The following is a 23,073-nucleotide window of genomic DNA, read 5'->3' as shown; positions in this document are numbered from 1 at the left end:
AGAGAAATACAAAATATTATTTCTCTTTTGAAGGCGGCTTGCAAAGTTTAGGTGCAACGGCTACTTTAAAAAAAAACGTTTAGATTATAAAATTAATTATGCAAGCGATTTTTTTTCATAAATATGCACCTATTCTAAAACAATTACATAAATGTAAATGTTATGATATTTTCAGTATCAAATATCACTATAAAATGTACAAGAAATGTTAACAACAAATATAACTATTAGTTAACTGTGTTTTTTCTGGTCAACTAGCTGCTAAAATAAAAATAAAATATATGTACTTTGTATGTAAATATCACACACATTTTAGAGGAAGAGCCTCTTTGGGTTTTGTTAGACTTATTTTACATTTAGTTTTCTTGTTGAAACATAATGCGGTTTTTTAAACGGTAAAGAATGTTCCGGATTTTGTTTTGAAAAAGAAATCGGCCTACATTACATTAATTTTCTTACAAATCGTCGCTAAAATAGTTTCAAATTTTATATGAAAAGTCTACTATCGTAAAATAGTTGCTTAAAATCCCTTTTCTAATAAATAAAAAATAATCTTTTTTTTTATTTACGAAAATTGGTTGTTCGGGATTTCTTAGGAAAAACATAAAAACTCTATTTAAAATCGTACTTCTATCTTACACTACAATTAATTTTCTTGCTTAAACGTTACAAAATCTAATTTTATCTTAATATTATGTTCCGGAGTTTTAAGGAAATCCACTTCCCAACACTAAAGTATGGTATGAAAATCTCCCCACAAGGCTATGGTAGATATAATTTGTATACTAGATCATCCCAAAAATTTAATTAATGGCATTTGATTTATCTGAGATTCTCTCTTTCTCTCTCTCTTTATATATATATATATATAGAATATATAGAAATATATATATATATATATCCGGAATAATATATTATAGGCACTTAAAACTATTTCTATGTTTTGAAAGGAAAATAAAAGGTTAACCAGATTTCAATAGCTTTTAGTCTTCTTTTTTTTTTTGCTATAAATATGACTGACAAACAAACTGACAGAAAAAAAAACACATAAAAATGCGGCTTTTATATATGTATGTCTGTGTGTGTGTGTGTATCAACTAGACTAAATGTTTCTTTTCTTGAATGAACGGCGGTAATGTAAAATATTTTATTTATTTTTTTTTTTTTACAAACTTCTAAACATGTATTTTGATGCCCTCGTTTTTGGTTTCCATCACTAAATATAGTAATCATACTTGCATTGATACCCGTATAAATAGTCCATTATCCAACAATTTAACATTATTAACTTTCTAATTATTATTTTTTTGTTAATTTATTGTGATCTTCTAAAATATCTAGGCATTCCTGAAGTAGTAATCTAATTTCTTGTGTCAGAGGTAGCACTTCGTGGCCCACTTTATATTTATATATTATTGTATGAATAAAATCTCTAAGTGATAAACATTTCTCTTTCAACTCATTCATTTCTTTTAATGCTTTTGGCTCTGGTGGCATTATATCAAATGCCATTTTCATGATGAGTTTATCAAACAGAAACTGTTCAGTGCTTACAAGTTTTAACTTGTTTTTAAGTATTTCAGGCCCAAAGCTAAACCAGTCAAAACGTACTATATTTTTGTCATCAAAACCAATAAAATCAAGATCAGTTGATATTAGCAAAATACAAAATTGTCTTAGAAACTTAGCATCAAAAATGTGTAGTATATTTTTGTCAAGTGCTGTCCTTATAAAAAGAACACATCCATGAAAACCATGTGATGTATACTTTTCAGAGTTCATCATTAACCTCCGAACGTCACTTACAGGATGGGATCCTGAGAAGCAGCCACAATAGAAATAGATTCCTTCATTCTTGCACTCTACCAGTTGAAGCTCTTTCTTCTCCGACATTCTCCACAACGCTGAATTTTTATATTGGTGATATAAAATTGCACGCATCAGGTCAAGGTCACTACCGAGGAAGAGTATGCGCTTGCCTGTTGGTCTGTTGGTAATTTAAAACATTAAAATGTGACTATAAGAATGAAACGAAAACAAATTTTAATTACCTATGGAATGCAGTCATCTAAACAAATATGACTCGCAGATGACATGAAATTTTCAGTAAATATTAAGGTTTATTGATATTAAGTAATAATAATAATACTGATATTTATTATCCTTGCTGATATTTAAGTAACAATTGGTACATTTATAAGTATATTTATGTTTATGTATGTTGTGTGTTTTGTTTGTTTAGCTTCCTTTGTTCTACTGTTCAGTGATTTCACGTGTTTTTCTAATGTATGTTATTAGTAAGTATTACAGTTTTCTATTACTTTTTCACAGGTTTAGCATCTGTCATCATCAGGCGCTGTTGCACTTTCACCCTTCATCTACTTCTGGTTTGTAAGCAGGGGCAGACTAGGTGTCAAAACCTGCCAGGGCATGATTCGGCCCGCAAATTGTATGCCATATGACCGGTATCAAATTATAAATATCCTTAAAATCACCTTGTAAAGTTTTATCATGTTAATACTTAAGTTATCTTATTAATAATTTATTAGATGATTTTGAAAGTATCTGATTAGCGCTATTGCTTCATGAATAAAGTATAACACATGGAATGGGAAATTTCCTCATGTGAACAAATTCCTGCTACCATATAAATTCCTGCTACCATATACATTAACATATTGTTACGATTCTATCCTACTCTTAATCAGGCCTTCTGTAAACATTGCTAAACATATTTAACACATCAAGAACGTGACAACAAGGTTCCAAACAATCTGGTACTTTAATAAGGGTCAAATAAAACAGCCAATATGACACAATTGGCAACACTATCAACTACTGCAAGGTTAGACTGTATATCACTGTACTAAACTCATCAACTCTACTGTCTCTCTTTCAGGACTCGTACGTTTCACTGGAGGACTGCACCAGGACCGACTTCATGATTGACTAACAGTCCCGGTCCCGGTCTTGAACTGCCCTTTTTTTTACACACTGTGTCTCTGGTCTGCGCAGGCCTATGATCAGATGACCATAACACTCGTCATATTTGCGTGCAAAGTTCATACCAGTACTGTCCTTTGTCTATCGACAGCCCTTGACCTGTGTGATTGGCCTGAGTCGTGTGTGTCAGTAGGCCGCACACACATTGACCCTTTTGCGCCGCCAATAGGGTTATAACATTAATATACATGTGATGTACATGAAGATCCTCCATCAACGAACATATTATTTTTATGATTCAGTTCCACTCCTCGCAATTTTCTCAGGCTTATGAACTTAAACTAACAAATATAACGCTTCTCCTCCATTATTTAACTGCACATATCACTAGGTTAAGGGGGCGCGGTGGCTGAGTTGTGAAGCGCTTACGAACCTGACGTCCAGGGTTCGAATCTCGATGAAAACTGGGATTTTGAATCACGGAATTTTTAGAGCGCGACTGAGTTCACCCATCTCTAACGGTACCTAACTTTAGTTGGGGAAAGTAAAGGGGGTTGGTCGTTGTGCAGACCACTTGACGCCCTTCTCGTTTAACATGGCCAAGGAAACAGATGACCTTAGCATCATCTGCCCTATAGATCACATGGTCTCTCTCCTCACAAGGCAGGGTTGAACGCTCGACAAATGCAGGCTTACAAATGTAAAAGTTTGTTCCCACACCAGCATATCTTATACCAAATTACAAACCTACTCTTAAAACTACAAAGAGAGTTATAAAAACGGTCAAGATGTGGTCTGAAGAGGCTGTAGAAAAACTACAAGGATGCATTGAGAAAACTAACTGGGAAATCTTTATTGAGAACTGTCCAGGCATAAACGAACTAACAGAAACTGTTAACTCGTATCTATCATTCTGCGAGGAGTTAACAACTACAACAAAAACAATACAAGTCTATGGCAACAATAAGCCCTGGATGAGCAAAAAAAAACCACACCAATATTGAAAAGAAAACAAAGTATAAGGCTAGCAACGAAGAGTTTATAAATACTAATAATACATGAAAATAGCAATAATTGAAGGTAAAAAAACATACAAAGAAACAATTGAGAATTTCTTTGGAAATAACAACTCAAAAGCATGCTGGGAAGGATTAAAGAAAATTACATGCAGCGCCACCAAACGAGAACGACTTTCAGTGGATATTGAGGAGAGATTCACCAACAAACTAAATTAATTTTATTCTCGTTTCGACAAAGAAGTTTGTGTTTACCTACAAAAAGAAATTTTCAACACTCTGACCAAAGGAAAACAAGAACCCAACGTCAATTTTGTAACTGAAAATGAGGTGACCTTATTATTGAGAAGTGTAAACGTAACAAAAAGAAAGAAAGAAACATGATACTTAAGCTCCAGATAAAGACTACATCGATAGAACAAGTGAAATATTTTAAATATCTAGGCGTCATCATAGACAACGAGCTCTCATGGGAAGACCACCTTGGAACTCTGGCAAAAAAAAAATCAAGAGCTGGTGACCTTTAGGCAGATTGCTGCACACTGTGCTCATTTATTTTTTCTACCTCGTTCAACAAAAAGGAAAAGCTGACCAGAGATTTTACTGGATAACTTTTTTGTTTTCCTTGTTGTTGGTGAGAGAAAGCCATTGACAGTTATGACAGCGTGGTCGAGAGGCCAAGAGCTCTTGAACTTGGCTTGGCTTGGCCCCCTAGAAGGGGGCTCGAGGTTCGACACCCGACTCGGGCAGAGTTGTGTTTACTGAGTGTTTGTGTTTAAAGGCGGCACGGAAAACCAACTCCTAGATACCCCCTCCCCCCACTCCAATGAGATTGACCAAAAGCGCTCTGAGCATGCTATAAGCATGAAAGTAGCGCTATATAAATGCTATAATAAAAAAAACAAACGTTTTAAAATCAACATATCTAGTTCTAATTGTGTTCTAATGGAACAGTTAGTCTTGGGATTTTATTTTGAGAAGCAGGATAACAGTTATTGTAAATAAAAAAATGTTATACTTACATATCGGAACTTGACATACATTCTAGCTCGTATGTCATTTCAGGACTTTTTAGACTTTCCTCTGCACTATAATAAACTTCTTCCTCGACCCTTGGTGAGTAGCTTTCCATAAAACTAAATCTTCTGTGTCTAATGACAAAATAGTGCTTGTAATTAGTTTATGACGCTTACAATAAAAAAAACCCATTTAATAAGCATTATTTTTGTTTTACTAGAGTTTGTTCATTTTTTTTTGTTTCTTAAACAAGTGTACCTTATTGCATTGAATGTTTTCATATTTATTTATCGTGTGTTTTTCGGAGCTGAAGCTTCAAACTCCAGTGTTTTACTAGTTTAAGTAAAAGCAATAAAATATTTACAAGATTTTTCTTAATTTTTTTTTTCTTCTATATAATGACTAAACTCTCTGAAAATCAAATAAAAAATGATTTTTACTCACGAGGGGATTAACGACTCATGTTGGAATTTACTTTCCAACCTCTGTGGATATCTTTTACATACTAAATCTTTTTTTTCTTGACGCCTGTTTTTCAGAAACATTGGCAGATCTGTACTCTTCCCACTGAGATTGGGAGAGACTGGAGATCTTGAGAGAAGCCTGTTTTATTTAATATAAGTACAGGCTTTATTTAATATAAATACAGGCTTTATTTAATATAAATACAGGCTTTATTTAATATAAATACAGGGCTTTATTAAATATAAATACAGGCTTTATTTAATATAAATACAGGCTTTATTTAATATAAATACAGGGCTTTATTTAATATAAATACAGGCTTTATTTAATATAAATACAGGCTTTATTTAATATAAATACAGGGCTTTATTTAATATAAATACAGGGCTTTATTTAATATAAATACAGGCTTTATTTAATATAAATACAGGCTTTATTTAATATAAATATAGCTTTAAAGGTCTCTCTTTCTTTTCTCTCTCTCTCTCTCTCTCTCTCTCTCTTTCGTTACATATATATATATATATATATATATATATATATATATATATATATATATATATATATATATATATACATACATACATATATATATATATATATATATATATATATATATATATACATATATATAAATATCTTCTTACCTTATTCTTTATAACACAGATATATATATATATATATATATATATATATATATATATATATATATATATATATATATATATATATATATATATATATATATATATATATATATATATATATATATATATATATATATATATATATATATATTCTTATCTTATCCTTTATAACACAGACGTTACTTCAAAAAGAAGATGATTACGTCCTATATATGAGAGAGAGAGAGAGAGAGAGAGAGAGAAACACAGAAAATATTTACACTCACACACACATTATTTCATTAGTAGTAGAATTTCAAAATATAAACAGTTTAACAAAAAAAATACAATGAATAAAGAGATAGGTTTACAGAAACTTATAGACGTTTAAAAGGTCAGCTGGATTGGATGCTGTTTTCTTTTTTTATAGTAATTAACACTCAAGATTATATTAATACCCACCTACAGATACGAAATAAAAAAAAAGAAACAAACTATTCTGTGCAGATTACCTAGGAAGAATGTCATAAAACAGAGGAGAAAAAAAATGTATACTGACTATTTACAAAAAACTAAATGCAGGCGACCCAAGGGCGGACCGAGAATACGATGGATTGATGATGTGGAGGCAGAGCTACAACAGCTTAGGGTAGGGGCATGGAGACGAAGAGCTCAAGAGAGATCTAAAAGAAAGGATGTGTTGAAGCAGCCCAAAGCTCTCCCATTGGCTGTAGCGTCACTGAGATGTATAAAAGTTCAAAAAAGCTCCCCTTTCAGGCCTTGTGGTCTATAGGGCAGATGATGTAAAGGTCATCAGTTTCTGTGGCCTACGGTTAACACGGGTGTTATGTGGCCAGCACAACGACCAACCACCTTTATTATTCCCCAACTAATGTCAGGTAGCCATTAGAGCTGGATGTACTCGGAGGCACCTAAAGATCCCAATATTAAAATGCCAGTCTTCACAAGGATTCGAACCTGGGACACCCGGTTCGGAAGTCAAGCTCAGCCACCACTTAGTTGGATGGATGGAAATTAAGCTCAAGATTAGAATAATCTTTCAGTGTCTACTTATTTATTTAACACTTTACCACAATGGAATGCGTTGTTTCTAGAGCACACATGCCACAAGAATTTCACCTTATTCTATTGTATTCGTATGAATTGACAGAACATATGTTATCAATTTGATAAAGTCGAGACTATACGTTTTGTCCGCTTGTCAACGTGGATTTACAGCTACTCTAGATCAGGTATACATTTACACATTTTTAGCGGCCCCCGAAAGGGGAAAAGACGCTATTAGTTTTGTGCGAAATGTCTGTCCGTCTGTCCGTCCGTCCCGTTTAGATCTCGTAAACTAGAAAAGATATTGAAAATCCGACATCACAATATTTTAGACCATTCAAAGTTCTGATGCAACGGCTACTTTTTATTATTATTAATTTTTTTTAGGGTGGTACTAGATTTGTTGAGCGGAAAATCATCAAAAATGGCTCAAAACATTTTGTTTAAATATCTTCGTGGTGTTCACGCTAAAGGCGGTGATAATGAGGAGCTAAAGCCTTGCTTGGAGGATGGTAAGAATATGTTAAGGAGGTTTTAAAGATTAGTACGCGGCTCTGCAAAGTGTTTGTGATTATAAATGTAGAAGATTTAAGCGGAAAATAATAAAATATTTTTTCTAAAAAAAAATTGCCTCATTGGTTCATACTTTGGATTTTTGAATACTCGGACTTAATGATACTACCAAAAGTATTCACAAAAATATTCACTAAATGGCGTGAATTTCTATGCCTTACTAAATATTTTTTCACTATTGTTACCTTTCTGTGTACTTAGGCTTAAAAACGTTCAAAAAATCTCTCTCTGTTTGTGTTTCTTTATCAAAGGATAGTTTTCTGGATATAATTATAAAACAATTTATAAACATATCAAACACAATTTAAATATAGTATAATTTAAATTCAGAATTGATTAAAAAAAAAGTACATGAAAAATACATTCATACCCAATAAGTACTTTAAAAAAAAAAGGTTGTTACTTTTTATTTTTAGCCTGAAGGAAACATTATGCTAACAATTAAAGTGCAACAAAGCTTTATCATTGTATATTACGTTAATTATGATTATGAAGTCATAGCTAGCACATGATAAATATATTAAACTTACTGTCTAGTCTTTGCCTCGTATTGTGCAGAGTTTCTTTTCTACATAATGCAAACAATCAAAACATCATTATAAACCAATGTTAACTACAGACAAATATTAATTTAAAAGATTATAATCTATACTAGACGTTTTAGTTTAACCACTATACCCCGACAGGTTTTTACCCATGAATTATAGTGTCTGCAAACAACAAGACCTTCGTAAGTAATTACCGCAGTATGAGCATCTTCTTAAAGTTTCAGTAAATTATTTATTTATTCAGATCATTAAATCTCGACGCGCTAACTGCCAAACACTAGGCTGTTGTTTATTTTGTCATGTTTTTTATGCAACGTCTACAATAGTAAGATACGCTACCACATGTGCTGTTGAAAGTTACAAACAATCAGGGTCTTAAAAGTGCTAAAAACGGAAGGAAAAGGACGTCATTATTTTTTTGAAGTAGCTTCTATATTTTATAAAGATAAGAAGAAAGAATAATCTTGTACTTTTCATTATCATTATATATGTCGGCTTTAAGAAAATTTGGTCTAAATAGCAAATAATATATTTTTTTTAAAAATGTTAACCGTTGTGGTTGCATTTGTGAAAATGGCTAAGTTTTCCGAGCCGCAAGGAATGTAATATTATGACAGATGAAGAAATGAGTCAGGGCTTTTTGCGATAGACAAACTGAGGGATAGAGACAGAGAAAAACGATTGTTAGTGATAGTAATCCTTTTAAAGATTCTGAATTTTGAGATTCTGCATGTGTGTACTGCTGTTGAAAAAAAAAGAAAAGAAACATGGAGGAAAAAACAAAACACAAAGCATAAATAGAGCGTGGAATGGGTTGCCTGAGCCAGCCAGGTAAACCAGTGACTTGGCAGAATTTAAGTCATTGGTTAATATGCATGACTAAATGCATGACGCGTAGGACGTTATAATCTTCTTTTTTTGAAGTAACGTCTGTATTATATAAGATAAGCAAATATGGCCAAAAGAAAATGAAATATCTTACCGGACGTGTTTCTCGTTTTTCTTCCAAAGTCATTTTCATTTCATTTCTCAATTCGTTTTGATCGGTTGTTTGTGGTGAATGATATGTTTGACGTCCTCTTTCTTCAAGAAAACGTTCTCGTGTGACATATGTATTCGATAACATTGTCGTAAGCCTGTCGTTTATGTCTAAGACATTCTGTTCTATAGTTTGTAACTTTTTCTTCACTATTTGTTTGTCGATTTTTACACTCACCCAGGTCTTCCATTATTGAAAGCAATGTCTTCTGCTTCTCACTTTCATTATGTTTATCAACAGATAAAGTTTCAAATAATTTGTCTAAAGCTTCCTTAATAACACCGGGAGATCTGACCTGACCAGGCGGTGAAGGCAACGTCTCTATATGCCACTTAAATAATAGAGTATTTTCATGAATAAGCTGACGAAGGTGAGACCGCTGCAGGTAGAATTTAGAGAACTCTTTAAATGAACCGATCTTCATTCTGGATTTACTTATTAGCTGATAGTCCTCTGTGTTTCTGTTATAGACAGAAAATGTCCACTTAGCATGTCCTGCAATGTCCTTACTCGACACATTCCTAAGTCCTACTCTCACTTTGTTCACTTCAAATATTTCTATGGAACCTCTAAAAGATAGAGCTGGTTCGGTTTTAGTTGTGTAAGTTGGTGTGTATCTTAGGTATGTATCAGCACATAGCAGCTCGGTACAATTCTCCACGTTATAAAATATATCAAGAGTTGTCTTCGTTCTACTATTTGCTGTTTCTTTGAATATTAAAGCCAACTCTTTTAGCTCCTGTATTTCCATGACGAAATCTTCTTTATGGATATTTCTGAATAAAAAAAATAAAAACTATATATTTCATTGGAATTTTTAAAATAATATTTAATTAATTGCACAAAGACTTATAACATGTTACTAACCAAACCACTTATAGTACTTACTATTGCCTAAATTTAATTACTACTTTGCTATCATCTTAAACACAAGACCTCGACCTGACCTGTATCAATATCAAGGAAGGAAGTCGATGTTGATGTAAAGCCTTTTTTTTTTCCTAAGCAGTCCTTACTTTATTGCATGTTAGGGAAAATACCCAGAATCTTGGTTTTAAAACTTAATCTAGTGTAGCAGAAATGATGTCAGCCACAAATTAGTTCTGAGTTATCCACATGCAGCTGCTAGTCCTAACTAACGGCAACAGCCACTGCAGTTTGAGATCAACAGCGACGCAGTATCTGCCGAGGTGTAGCACTGAGTACATAATCCATTAGCCACAGACCCTTAATGTATATCTAGGGTTGAATTTTAAAGCATTTCTGTTGATTTGGTTTAGCCGCTAGGCAGCTAAAAGCATGCATTCAAAGTTTTCCTTCTCCTAGGTGGGAAGCTCGCCAAGGTTACGAGCCCCTCGTTTGGAAAGCTTTTTAGTTTGAGCACCATCTGTAAGCCTCCAAGCTGAGATAAATCCCGTAGAGCACGGTCCATGTATCTAGAGTGTTCTGTAAAGTTTGCCTGTCTCCAAACAGGGCAAGAACCACGGCTGATCTAGTTCTATTGATTTTAAGACTAGTCGTATCTTCGAAAATGCTTCTTCGAATCCTGCAGTGATTGAGTTTGTGTTCTTCTGTCTTGTCTGTCCAGCTGCCACCATTCGGCCTTCCTGTTTAGGCGTTTTAGAAACTTCCAGACTTCCTGTCCCGTGCTACAAAGATCCCATATAGACTTGATCCATTTACAAATCCTCACTTTTGCACTTTCGGGTTCAGGCACCTTCGATGAAGTCCAGTAGGGAATCGGCGCCGACAGGCACCGTTCATCCCGTTTGTAGTTAAAAAGGCTTTTATCCAACCAACAGGCCTGGACATTGGGATTCTTCACCCCATGTCCTGTCTGAGGGCACCCAGCGGTAGACGGCCATATCGATTGACTGGGCCAGACCGGGCCGTGCCGCGTACACAGCGCATCGTCCCCGAGCTTCGTCACCCGCTATAAGTGTCAGAGACGGTGCTAACTGCGGGGAGCTTGTCTCATATTCCTATAATGTAACCGACACTGTTCCGTGCGAGGGTCGCCAATCCAGCACACCGGAACTGATGACGACATATATATATACTGCAAATTTTCTATACCCCGGCTATTCAAATTATTATTAACATACACAGATTTAGGGGAACATACCTAGCGACCAGGAACGCACAACAATTGTCAATTGATACACAGCTGACCTACATTCAAGGTGGCAACACGTCCACAAGGAAGCAAAACATGAGTGCCAGCTTTTTAAAATCAGAATTGTAAGCCATAATAGAATTTCCTTGATTTGGCTTTCATTATCGCTATAGCGGGGCCGGGTTTAGGGATTGTAGATAGAGTACTAATTAATCTTCACTATTTTTCAATGTTAATGTATCGACAAGCGATAATTGCCTTTTCTATTTGGTACAGAATTAAAGGGGAATGCATGCTCTTTTTATATAACACAAAGTCAAGTTTATAAAATTAAATTTTAATTTAATTTAATGAAGTCAAATCAACGATAGGATCGTCGATTAGACAATGGAAGGACAGGAAAACAAATATACATTCGAGTCTTTATCTTTTTTTTTTTTACAGTATATCGTTTCGATTTTGTATTGACTCCCTTTAAAGATGCTTGAGCTCCATCATGGATATACGGTGGCAAGGCCGCACTACAAACAGCAATGTCCTTGCGAACGTCGGTATGGACAGTATAAAGAGACTTCTTATGGTCCGACAGTTACGCTGGGACAGGAACGTATAACAAAAGGTGTCTTTTTGGTGAGCTGAAAGGTGGTTGATGTAACAGAGGTGCCCCACGGAAACGCTTTAAAGACCAGCTTAGGCGCCAACCTGCCTTAGCAGACATAGAAGGGAGCAACTGGTTGCATGCGGCTTCAGAACGAGACACCTCAAGGTCACTTACAAAGTCCAGGCGATACTTATTTGAGAGCATAAGAAAATCCGCTGCCGAGGACAGACGTAGGGGCGATAAGAAAATCAAAATCGACCACCGGCGGACAATGGCTATGCCTGCGATAGATGTTGCAAAATATGTAGGTTGCAGCCGGGGCTGCGTAGCCACGGAAAATAATGCATTCCTCATTCATCTTTAGACTCGAAGACAAGCCTTATCATTATACAGCACTATCTTTTCTAAATTTCATCTACATTTGCATAGTCATCAATGTTAATTTTTAATCTTATTGTCTTTTTTTTTTTTTTTTTATCTGACTATTAGCTTGCAAATTCTTCATGGGTTCAGGATTAGTGTTGGACAATGGACAGTTACTTCGAAAAGGCTCCAACGATTTACCAAAATTTTGACTTAATCTTTAGGGGGAAAAAATACTAACTAAGTTGTACTATGAAAACTCTGGTATGGCTTAAAATTTAATTTTCAAAATATAATCAACTTCCAATTACATTTGGTTATTTATAATACGCTTTCAGCTGCTATTTCCACGCTCGCCTCTTGAAAGAATCCTAGCAACATTCTACTAAATAACTAACCCGAACACAAATCATGTCGCCCATCATAACGCTAACTATTGCGATAGTGACGATAAACTAAACAACGTAAAATTTCTGCATCCATCATCCATCCCAGTGGCGCTACAACCCATGGAAGGCGCTACCAACATGGCTGGCTTCGACACATAATTTTTGTTTATTGATTCTTGTTTTGTCAGATACACGCAATAATTGTTGACATTTTCAACTTGATCGGAGATAGGGTGTGGTAGAAATAACGTGTACAAACTGTTTACAGGGTAGACAGACAGACAGACAGACAGAAAAACAGAGAGAATTGAAATAAACTTTGTAAAGACAAAAAAAAAAAACATCAGCTATAGAAACGCATAACAGCAAACCAACAAACTTCGCGGACCTAGGAGAAGGTGGAACTCCAGCTGGAAGGTGTGATGCCAGTTTGTGATAGTCAAAATCATTGAGAAACTGACAAGACCATCTTTTATCTTGAGGGCCGTTATTAGACACTTATAGGCCCTAGATGTTATGAGATAAGCTCATTCTATTTGTCCAGATACTAAATATACTTTTTGGAGGGTTTTACTTACGTATCTCATTCACTAGGTAATATGAGATAGGGGGCTTTTATTTGTCCAGATACTAAATATGATTTTCAGACTTTTAGAGGGTTTTACTTTTATATAATTAAGGAGTATGTAGAAAGTGAAATAATAAATATTTGAAAGAAATTATATATTTCTTAAACATTTCTATCAAGCAAGCTATACAAAAAAACTTTTTAAAACACAAAGCTTAAGTAAAGGGGAAGAACTCCGCCCTTAAAACTATATCCATCAATAATGAATAAGTTATTTCCCTTATTCGATATCAAACAAATTGGGTATTTGTTTATTGATACATGTTTTATTAGGTTCAATAAATAATTGTTTAAAGTATCCACTTGAACGGAGAATGCGCCAACGAGAAATAGCGTTAACAATTTATTTAAGGGGACTAAACCCAAAGAATTAGCCACATTTGTGAATATCGATAATTAGCTTCCCTTGTTTGTATCAAGTAACATAATTAATTACTAGAAATAAATTGACTATTTGATTTACTTTTTTTTAATCAATTCATGACGTCTATGCGAATGAATAATTGTGCGAAGTTCCAACTTGATCTGAGAATGGGTGTGGGGATAATGATGTGTACACAGGCAGACAGACAGACAGTGTGTTGATATAAACTTTAAAAAAAAAAGGTTTACAGCACTACTAACGAGATTTGGAAAATGACCAGCAAAACGTCCAAAAGTCGGTATGGGCCAATGGGACATAGTTTGGACATCACTGGATAACTTTTTATGCATAAAACTCTAAAAATGTCAATAATTAGCTATACAAATAATTATTATTACTAGTAGAAGTATTAATAATAATAATAATAATAATAATAATATAGTAGTCATAAACTAATATTTAGTCAAGATTGATATTAATTATAAATAATTAGTATTGACTCTTATTTCAGCAATCCCATTAGAACAGGAAACTGGTCACGTCTCAAGAGGCGAGATGACTATTTTATTTAATAGTTACCTAAACATCTTAGTTTTATGTCTTAATAAATATATGTTTTAAATCTAATCAAACTTCGATGACCTTTTCTCTTGAAGCTTCCCTGATAGGTTTCGTTGCGATTAATGTCAAAGTCGTGTATACTAGTTTTGTGTGTGTTCCGCATCTTTGGAAAAAAAAAACAACCGGTAAATACTTTTCAAACTTGGAACATTTTAAATAAAAGAAGTTGAGGTTTGCTTGCATATTTTAATATTTTCTATCTACTTTTAGAGACAATAATTTTTAATCTTTCCACCAAAAAATTCATGGTTATAAAAACCTTGTGAAATTCGAAGAATTGTTTTAATTCGATTCATATATCTTCATTTTGTCTACAGTAGTCTTCACACCGTTACTATTTGAAATAGTAAACCATAATAAAAACAACTTTTAGACACAAACAAGTATTTAAAATAGTGGATACCTAGAATTTATAAGAATCCATTTATTCTAAAACAATATTATAGCGTTTCGAAAAACCTGCCAATGCGGACAGAACTTTATTAAACTACTCAAGAAATGAATTATTTCAATAGTTGATTATTAAATGCTACACTAGCCTATATATTCTCACAACACTTTTATTTTAACGAGGCGTATTACATATTGATAGTATGGTCACAACAAAAGCCTATAGCGTTAATAGTAGATATAAGAAAGCTGATAGCTTCGATGTTGAAGATAGAGAAATATTTACTTCCAACATATGGCAAGATAATGATACTTCAAAAAGAAAATCCATTGACTTATGGCAAGATAATGATACTTCAAAAAGAAAATCCATTGACTTATGGCAAGATAATGATACTTCAAAAAGAAAATCCATTGACTTATGGCAAGATAATGATACTTCAAAAAGGAAATCCATTGACTTATGGCAAGATAATAATACTTCGAAAAGGAAATCCATTGATTTATGGCAAGATAATAATACTTTGAAAAGGAAATCCATTGACTTATGGCAAGATAATAACACTTTGAAAAGACACTTCATTGACTTATGGGAGGATTATAATACTTTTAAAAGGAAATCCAATGACTTATGGCAAGATAATAACACTTGGAAAAGACACTTCATTGACTTATGGGAGGATTATAATACTTTTAAAAGGAACCAAATTAACTTTAGTGATATCATTTTCAATATTTCTAAATTCAAGGAAGAAAAAAAAATTCTTGCCAATTTGAACTTTTCACTAGAGTTTGATATGCTTCACTCAATCTTTGCCCTGTGGGAGTTGAAAATGCGAAAGATGTTGCAGAATTTTAGTTACAACACCTTTGCAGTGTTTAATTTGCGTAGTTCATTAACTAGACTAGTTCGAGATCTAGTGGCAGTAAACGGCACTGATTATTTTTCTCAGACGTCATTAGAAAAACAGATAGAAAGAGCAACGTGTGGGATGCACTGGACCATCGATCAGACGTCTACGTTTCCTAGACGTCTTCTGGACATTATGAAATGCTATGTGAATCCAACTATGTCTGTAGTAGGCATTGGTCAGAATTTGATGTGTCTGGCCATGCTACGAAAAGATGGCTTAAGAAGGACCTGTAACATTTTCCTGATGTCAATGATAGTCGCTGGAATTTTCCAGCAAATCATGTCGCTGAATGTCGCTGAAATAATCGAACACCTCAAAGCCAGCAAGATGTTCTATAAATACGACAAATATGTTTGTTTCAGAAAGATTGATCCAGTTTTTGAGATATTTAAAATGATCTTTATTTTTATCGGAACATGGGAACAGCTCGTTTTTTTCGTCCACATATATGCTAATTACTGTAGACCGGTTATTGGTAGTGTATTTGCCTTTAAAAGCCAGATCTATCGTCACAATAAAGTCAGTAATAGCCTGCAATATATTAGTCTTTTTTGTATGGTTACCTTGGGTAGTGTTCAAAACATTTTGCTATTACACTGCAAACGCTGTGTATCTTGAAGTTAAGCTCAGGCAACAGACACAGGCTAAGTACCACTACTTCTCTGTCTGTTACCACAACCTAACTGAGACGGGAGCGCTTGTTACTATCGCGCTGAGCAAATGCTTCCCGCTATCAATCGTCTTAATTGGCAGTCTCGCGATTGTAATTAAAATAAAAGTGATTTTGTCTGAACGGAAACAACTAACGAAGAGAAACAGAACGTTCCTCTGGTCCAATCAGACGACAAAGACTCTGCTGACGACCTGCTCTGTGTTCAGTGTCACAGAAGTATTGCTGTACTTCTTTTCGTACATCGTTTCGAGGGAGTCGAACGAGGAAAGTGTCTGGCTCAGTATTCACTTACAGCTGATCTACTTCGCCTATCTCATTACCACAAGTAGCACCTTCTTTATATTTATCTTCACAAACAAGAAATTAATGAAACATTTTATCGAAATAACAAAATTATTTTGTTTGAAATAAGATATTTTTATTTTCCTCAAAAATACTTTTTTTTTTCTATAATCCTCTCAGAATTTTCGGTGGTATTTACAAAGTGATATTGTTCTGTTTGAAAATATTGGTTTATACAAATTGCTATATGGAAATTAGAATTTTAAAAAACTTTTAATCTTAAATAAATGTGGAATTCTTAAAGCACTTTGATTAATCGTGAGCATTTATAGCACAGTGAAAGAAGAAAACCATTATTTCTAAATTATGTAAGTTCTAAATTTAAAAAAAAAAAAAATAACTCTTTCTCTCTCTTTCTGTCGCTTGCTACATGGTACAAACAGCTGTTATAACTTCACACCACTGGCGGATCCAGGGGGGGGGGGCGGTAGGGGCGATCGCCCCCCCCCACTCGGCCGACCCCCCCCCGGGGGGGGGAGGCGGACGAACTTTAGTATAGGATTCACACAATTTGTATACGAATTTATTACTTATGTTAGAAATATATACAAATTATTTATATTTCAACCTATTTTTAGATTATTTCGCCCCCCGTCTAGTATGTTGGCCGATTTGGTGGGGTCGGGAGGGGGCGATGGTATCAATCCCACCCCCCCCCTACACTTTCGAGTGGGGGGGCGGTCCGATTTATTTGTAGAAATCACAGCTTGCTAACAAAATCAATTAAATATCTATATTATTAAAACGTGTTATTGATATTTTAACCGATCTTTATGTCGTTCCCTGTTTGCCGATTGGTGGGGGGGGGGGCGAATACCTCTACTGCCCTTCCCACCTAAACCTTTGAGTGGGGGGGGGCTGTGAGTTTTTTATGGAGAAATCATAGTTTGTGAACAAAATTAGTTGAATTAACATATACATTTTATATTATGTCGCTCCCTTTCTGGTATCTTAGCCGATTCGGTGGGGTGAGGGGGGGGCGATTGCATGTACTGCCCTCCCCACTCTAGCCCTCTGAGTGCTGGGGGAGGCGGTCCTATTTTTGTGTAGAATCATAGTTTGTGAACAAAATTAGTTGAATATCTATATAATATAAACTACGTATTGATATGTGACCCATTGTATATTATGTCTTACCATACTCTAATCTCAAATTGTATCATTAGTAAATTTAAATGAAAAAGGGTTGTACCAGTTGGGAGGGGCAATACATGCAATCACATTACCCCCATCGGAAAAATCAATACTTTTTCTTTTTGTATTATAGTTAAGAAATTACAAAATTAAAAAAAATCTGTCACTAATATAATTTATAAACACTATAAATTAAATTCTTATATCGAGTCGCCCCAAATGCAATATTTAGCAGAAATTATTAAAGAAGCGAAGATTAATCGTTTTCACTCTACCGCCCCTCCCATTTCCAGACAGAGTTTATTTATATAATTTCACATGAATTTATCATAATTATTTTAAGAAAGACTTTCCATTGGAAAAGTTATAATTCAAACGAAATTTTTCAGTATAAAAGTCATGATTGAGATGAGTTCTAAACTCAAATAATGTTTTCATAGTCGCCTTTTCCCAACCTTTACTCAATCTGATATTTTTCTAGTTAAATAAATTTGGGACTATAACTCACAATTTATACTTTAATTTTCTTAAATACTATTTATCGAATAATTTTTTTTTCGGCGGCGATCCTCAAAGCAAAAAGCTAAATATGTGGGGTATCCCAGGGGCGTAACTAGGGATTTGGGGGCCCGGGGGGATTGACCTCTTTGGGGGCCCCTTGCATTTTGACATTCGACATATGACATGGAATAATGTACGCAAAAATATATAAGCCCCAAATCAAATTGGTTCAGTATATCAGTAAACTTAACAAAAAGTAATCAAGACTCTTTTAATGAATAAAAGCTTTGTTTATTAGTTAAATAATGCACAAGTGACAAATCTCAATTGATATCGCTTCACGTCGTGCATTCTGTGCAGCAAAGACATCTATAACATCAACTACATCGATACTTTCTAGTATTTGTGACTTCATTGACATTAAAGCCATGATAAGCCTTTCTTGTGTCATTGTGCTCCTGAGATAGCTTTTGATGAACTTGAGCTTTGAGAATGATCTCTCACATGACGTAATGGAAGTGGCCTGAGTTAGCAGTATTCGGAGGAGGTTGCAAAGTTTGAGCACACGTAATTACCATATGAAGCCTGTTTCCTCTTGGTGCTATTGGTGATTGTATTACTGGTTTGTTGATGAAAAGTGCTCGTGCATCAATGACATCATACAAACAGGAAAAGTAGCACAGTTTGTCATAAGCGGGTCTTCATCTAACAGGTGTCTTGGTTCAAGAAGAAACCCAAAGGTATCCATTTTCTTTCCAGCCTTTGAAATCTGCCCTTCATCTCCATATGAAATCTGTCCAGCACGTTTGAATTGCAGTTCTATTGACAGTCCTACATTAGAACTCAACTTCCCATCAAGTCTTTTCTTTCTTCTATAGCTTTTATATAGCGTTACTTTCATGCTTATAGCATGCTCAGAGCGCTTTGGTCCAATCTAGGAGTTGGTTTTCCGTTCTGCCTTTAGGCGCTCAGTAAACGCAACTCTGCCCGAGTCGGGTGTCGAACCTCGAGTCCCCTTCTAGGTAGCCAAGACAAGCCAAGTTCAAGCGCACTTAGCCTCTCGACCACGCTTCCCACAGGGATTACAGGGAATCCATAGTATTCACTACCTTCTTTTGCTTTTTTGATGGATTGGGTTTTTGTCAGTTTCTCATCATTTTGCAGAAAGCATGAAAGAGTACTAATTTCTTTAGCAGCTTTCCATATATGCAGTCCAGACTTTTGTAGTTTCTTCCGAACTATATTAATTGGGAGCAAGAGCTTTGACCAGAATTCAAGATAGGCAAAAAATTCGTAATTTTCCACTGCATGAAGAAGATTCTGTCCTAATATTATATGGTATTACGTCATTGTTGGTTGTTTATGTTTTGTGCGCAAGCAAAAGGATTCAGAGCATACAAAAGTGGGAAAGATCCATATCTCGTTATGCTCGAGTATAGAAATACTCCGATAAGTGGACTGCCGTATTCACCATCACAACTGGTGACGAGTAGAAGACTCAGGGAATCATTCGAACTGATCCCAAACTATTGAAACCATCGGTAGCTGAAAATGCAGAGACATTACTCAACGAATGATAGATGAAAAGCAAAGTGAAATATAATGCAAAAGCAAGACTACCTAAAGATTATTCTGTCGGAGAGTTCGTCTAGGTCAAACATCATAAAGACAAACGGAAAAACATACAGAAGAAATCAACGCTTTTTGAATAAGAGTTTCGATGAAGACATCTCTGGGTACTATGATACCGATGAAGACAATGAACTGCAAACTGTTGGAACAAACGAAACAGACAGTTATAGACCAACGTCTAGAGAACTTGTTGTGCCAGTCAAGACAACCAGAAGTGGACGAATTGTTAAAGTTCCTAGTAGACAGGGCCGGCCTTAGGCTACTGCAGCCTATGCGGTCGCAGTGGGCCCCGCGCTTTCATAGGACACGCGCTAATTCTAAGTGTACATTATAAAATTAAACCATTATAACGTATATAAAATAACAGGGTTTTCGTGACCTCCTGATTTTCCAGGGCCTCCAGGCAAAATATACGATAAAGTCCTGAACCTTTTTTTGAATTTATTCAAATCTCCTAAAGAATAGACGAAATTGACATTTTGGGGTGCCAATAAATAAAAAGTGGCATTTCGAGCTTTCATTTGATAAAAATGTATTGCAAAGACGAAAGTAGGCCTATTTTCTAATTTTAAAAAAAAAATAATCTTGACATTATGCTCATCCCTACCCAGACTAGGCCCCGCGCGATCAGTTTTGCATAGGGCCCCCAAATGGTAGATATCACTCTTAAGAACTTTAAAAGGAAGGGTGTGATAATAACTTCAAAAGGAAGGATGTGCTAATATTATATGATATTACGTTATTGTTTGTTGTTTATGTTTTGTGCGAAAGCAAAAGGATTAGATGGAAATAAAAATAGAGTTTCCATTGGATTGAGGAAAGATGAATAAAGGGGTAATAACTAGAGTGTGAAGTTTAATTCTGAAATTATAGACGCCAAACCCGAATAATGGACTATTCTTGCATTATTAAGAATAACTTTTGGATCTGTTATACTCGATTCTGTAAATTTTGCTTCAAGGTTAATTAGTGTAGCCATAAAATACTCGCCATTTAGATCTATTATTAGTAAAGGTAACAAGATACCTGGAATTCGCTGTATATCATGCAGTTTTATTCGTGGCAACAAAGTTTAAAATGTAAAACCAACTTTAAAAAAAACTTTGATCTTTGTGGGAAAAAATATTTTAAAATGTCAACAAAGTCAACGTACTGATAGACCTAGATCTAGGTTTAGTCTTTGTGATAAATTTTTAATCCATAAATGTTGAAAAAAAGACACCCGTTGACACTATTTGTCAATCAAATATATTGATTTATGTATTTACAAATAAATTTCGGACACCCATTTGGGGGCCCCCCCTAGGTGGGGGCCCGGGGGGATTTTAAATTTCTCCCCCCCCCCCTCCCCCCCCCCTTAGTTACGCCACTGGGGTATCCTATCTTTTCAAGAAACAAATCAGTTTTATTTGCAATGTATTATGGGCCTATAAATTTATATTAGAATATTTTTCAAGTACAACATCATTCGAAAGGTCCTTTTTTAATAGTATGAATAATAAGCTTTAGGTCAGGAGAATACGTTTCTGCAGTGAAGAATGCAAGAAAATGCTTTTGGCGTAGGGGCTTCGCCCCGAAGTCCTTTGATGAAAATGAAATGTAGGTGTCAGGAGAATGCGTTTCTGCAGTGAAGAAGGCAAGAAAACCTTTTTTGGGTCGGGGCTTCGCCCCGAAATCCATTGATGAATAATGAGCTGTAGATGTCAGCAGAATGCGTTTCTGCAGTGAAGAATGCAAGAAAACGCTTTTGGCGTCGGGGCCTCGCCCCGAAGTCCATTGATGAAAATGAGCTGTAAATGTCAAGAGAATGCGTTTCTGCAGTGAAGAATGCAAGAAAACCTTTTTTGCGTCGGGGCTTCGCCCCGAAATCCATTGATGAATAATGAGCTGTAGATGTCAGCAGAATGCGTTTCTGCAGTGAAGAATGCAAGAAAACGCTTTTGGCGTCGGGGCCTCGCCCCGAAGTCCATTGATGAAAATGAACTGTAGATGTCAGGAGAATGCGTTTCTGCAGTGAAAAATGCAAAAAAAAAAAAAACGCTTTTGGCGTCGGGGCTTCGCCCCGAACTCCATTGATGAATAATGAGCTGTAGATGTCAGGAGAATGCGTTTCTGCAGTCAAGAATGAAAGAAAACGCTTTTGGCGTCGGGGCTTCGCCCCGAACTCCATTGATGAATAATGAGCTGTAAATGTCAAGAGAATGCGTTTCTGCAGTGAAGAATGCAAGAAAACGCTTTTGGCGTCGGGGCTTCGCCCCGAATTCCATTGATGAATAATGAGGTGTACTTGTCAGGAGAATACGTTTCTACAGTGAAAAAAGCAAGAAAACACTTTTGTCGTCGGGGCCTTATAGCTCTGCCCCAGTTGTTTTGTTTTTGCGCCGAAGGTTGAGAAATGATATATATATATATATGTGTGTGTGCGCGCGCGCGCGCTGTACGCACGTTTATGCATAGGGTTAGGGTTTACTGGGCGTTAGGGTTAGGGTTTGGAAAAAAATCGCCCCCCCCCCCCCCACTTCAAAGTTCTGGATCCGCTAGTGCTTCACACGTAGCAACTAGTTAATAAATTTATTTTTTTGTGTGTCTTCAGAGTATATCCTATGTCTGTCGCTCATTGTCTCTCTGTTTCTTACTGAGTCGTCCTCTTTGTCTCTGTCTCTTACTGAGTCGTCCTCTTTGTCTCTGTCTCTTACTGAGTCGTCCTCTTTGTATCTGTTTCTTACTGAGTCGTCCTCTTTGTCTCTGTTTCTTACTGAGTCGTCCTATTTGTCTCTGTTTCTTACTGAGTCGTCCTCTTTGTCTCTGTCTCTTACTGAGTCGTCCTTTTTGTCTCTGTTTCTTACTGAGTCGTCCTCTTTGTCTCTGTTTCTTACTGAGTCGTCCTCTTTGTCTCTGTCTCTTACTGAGTCTTTCTCTTTGTCTCCGTCTCTTACTGAGTCTTTCTCTTTTCTCTGTCTCTTACTGAGTCTTTCTCTTTTCTCTGTTTCTTAATGCGTCATTCTCTTTGTCTCTGTCTCTTACTGAGTCTTTCTCTTTGTCTCTGTCTCTCACTGAGTCTTGCTCTTTTCTCTGTCACTTACTGAGTCTTGCTCTTTTCTCTGTCACTT

General features: G+C 35.4%; 1 protein-coding gene across 2 annotated transcripts; it reads right to left on the bottom strand.

Moving 5' to 3' along the window:
- Positions 1 to 1,035: 1,035 nt before the first annotated feature.
- On the bottom strand, positions 1,036 to 11,512 carry LOC106069861 (uncharacterized). 2 transcript variants are annotated; one of them, XM_056014527.1, is made up of 7 exons: positions 11,421 to 11,512; positions 9,239 to 10,071; positions 8,239 to 8,276; positions 7,894 to 7,968; positions 5,421 to 5,579; positions 4,982 to 5,110; positions 1,036 to 1,987 (listed from the first exon to the last, which is right to left on the bottom strand). In XM_056014527.1, the coding sequence occupies exons 2-7, from the start codon at positions 9,380 to 9,382 to the stop codon at positions 1,300 to 1,302; spliced, it is 1,233 nt and encodes a 410-aa protein (XP_055870502.1). In that variant the 5' UTR covers positions 9,383 to 10,071; positions 11,421 to 11,512; the 3' UTR covers positions 1,036 to 1,299. The 2 variants fall into 2 exon arrangements, with proteins under 2 accessions (XP_055870502.1, XP_055870501.1); XM_056014526.1 differs by lacking the exon at positions 11,421 to 11,512 and adding an exon at positions 10,184 to 10,203.
- Between the last annotated feature and the right edge of the window lie 11,561 nt (positions 11,513 to 23,073).

This window comes from Biomphalaria glabrata, chromosome 16 (assembly GCF_947242115.1).
Source record: "Biomphalaria glabrata chromosome 16, xgBioGlab47.1, whole genome shotgun sequence".
Lineage (NCBI taxonomy): Eukaryota > Metazoa > Mollusca > Gastropoda > Planorbidae > Biomphalaria > Biomphalaria glabrata.
The sequence above is the reverse complement of the archived record's forward strand: the minus strand, read 5'-3'. Positions and strand labels throughout refer to the sequence as shown.

What these genes read in the sequence shown, in the direction of transcription:
- LOC106069861 (XM_056014527.1), bottom strand. Translation starts at nt 9,382, where the DNA reads ATGTTATCGAATACATATGTCACACGAGAACGTTTTCTTGAAGAAAGA. An exon ending in TACGAGGCAAAGACTAGACA is followed by an intron (nt 7,969 to 8,238) that starts GTAAGTTTAATA and finishes AATTATATCCAG; the next exon opens with AAAACTATCCTTTGATAAAG. An exon ending in TGTATGTCAAGTTCCGATAT is followed by an intron (nt 1,988 to 4,981) that starts GTAAGTATAACA and finishes AATTACCAACAG; the next exon opens with ACCAACAGGCAAGCGCATAC.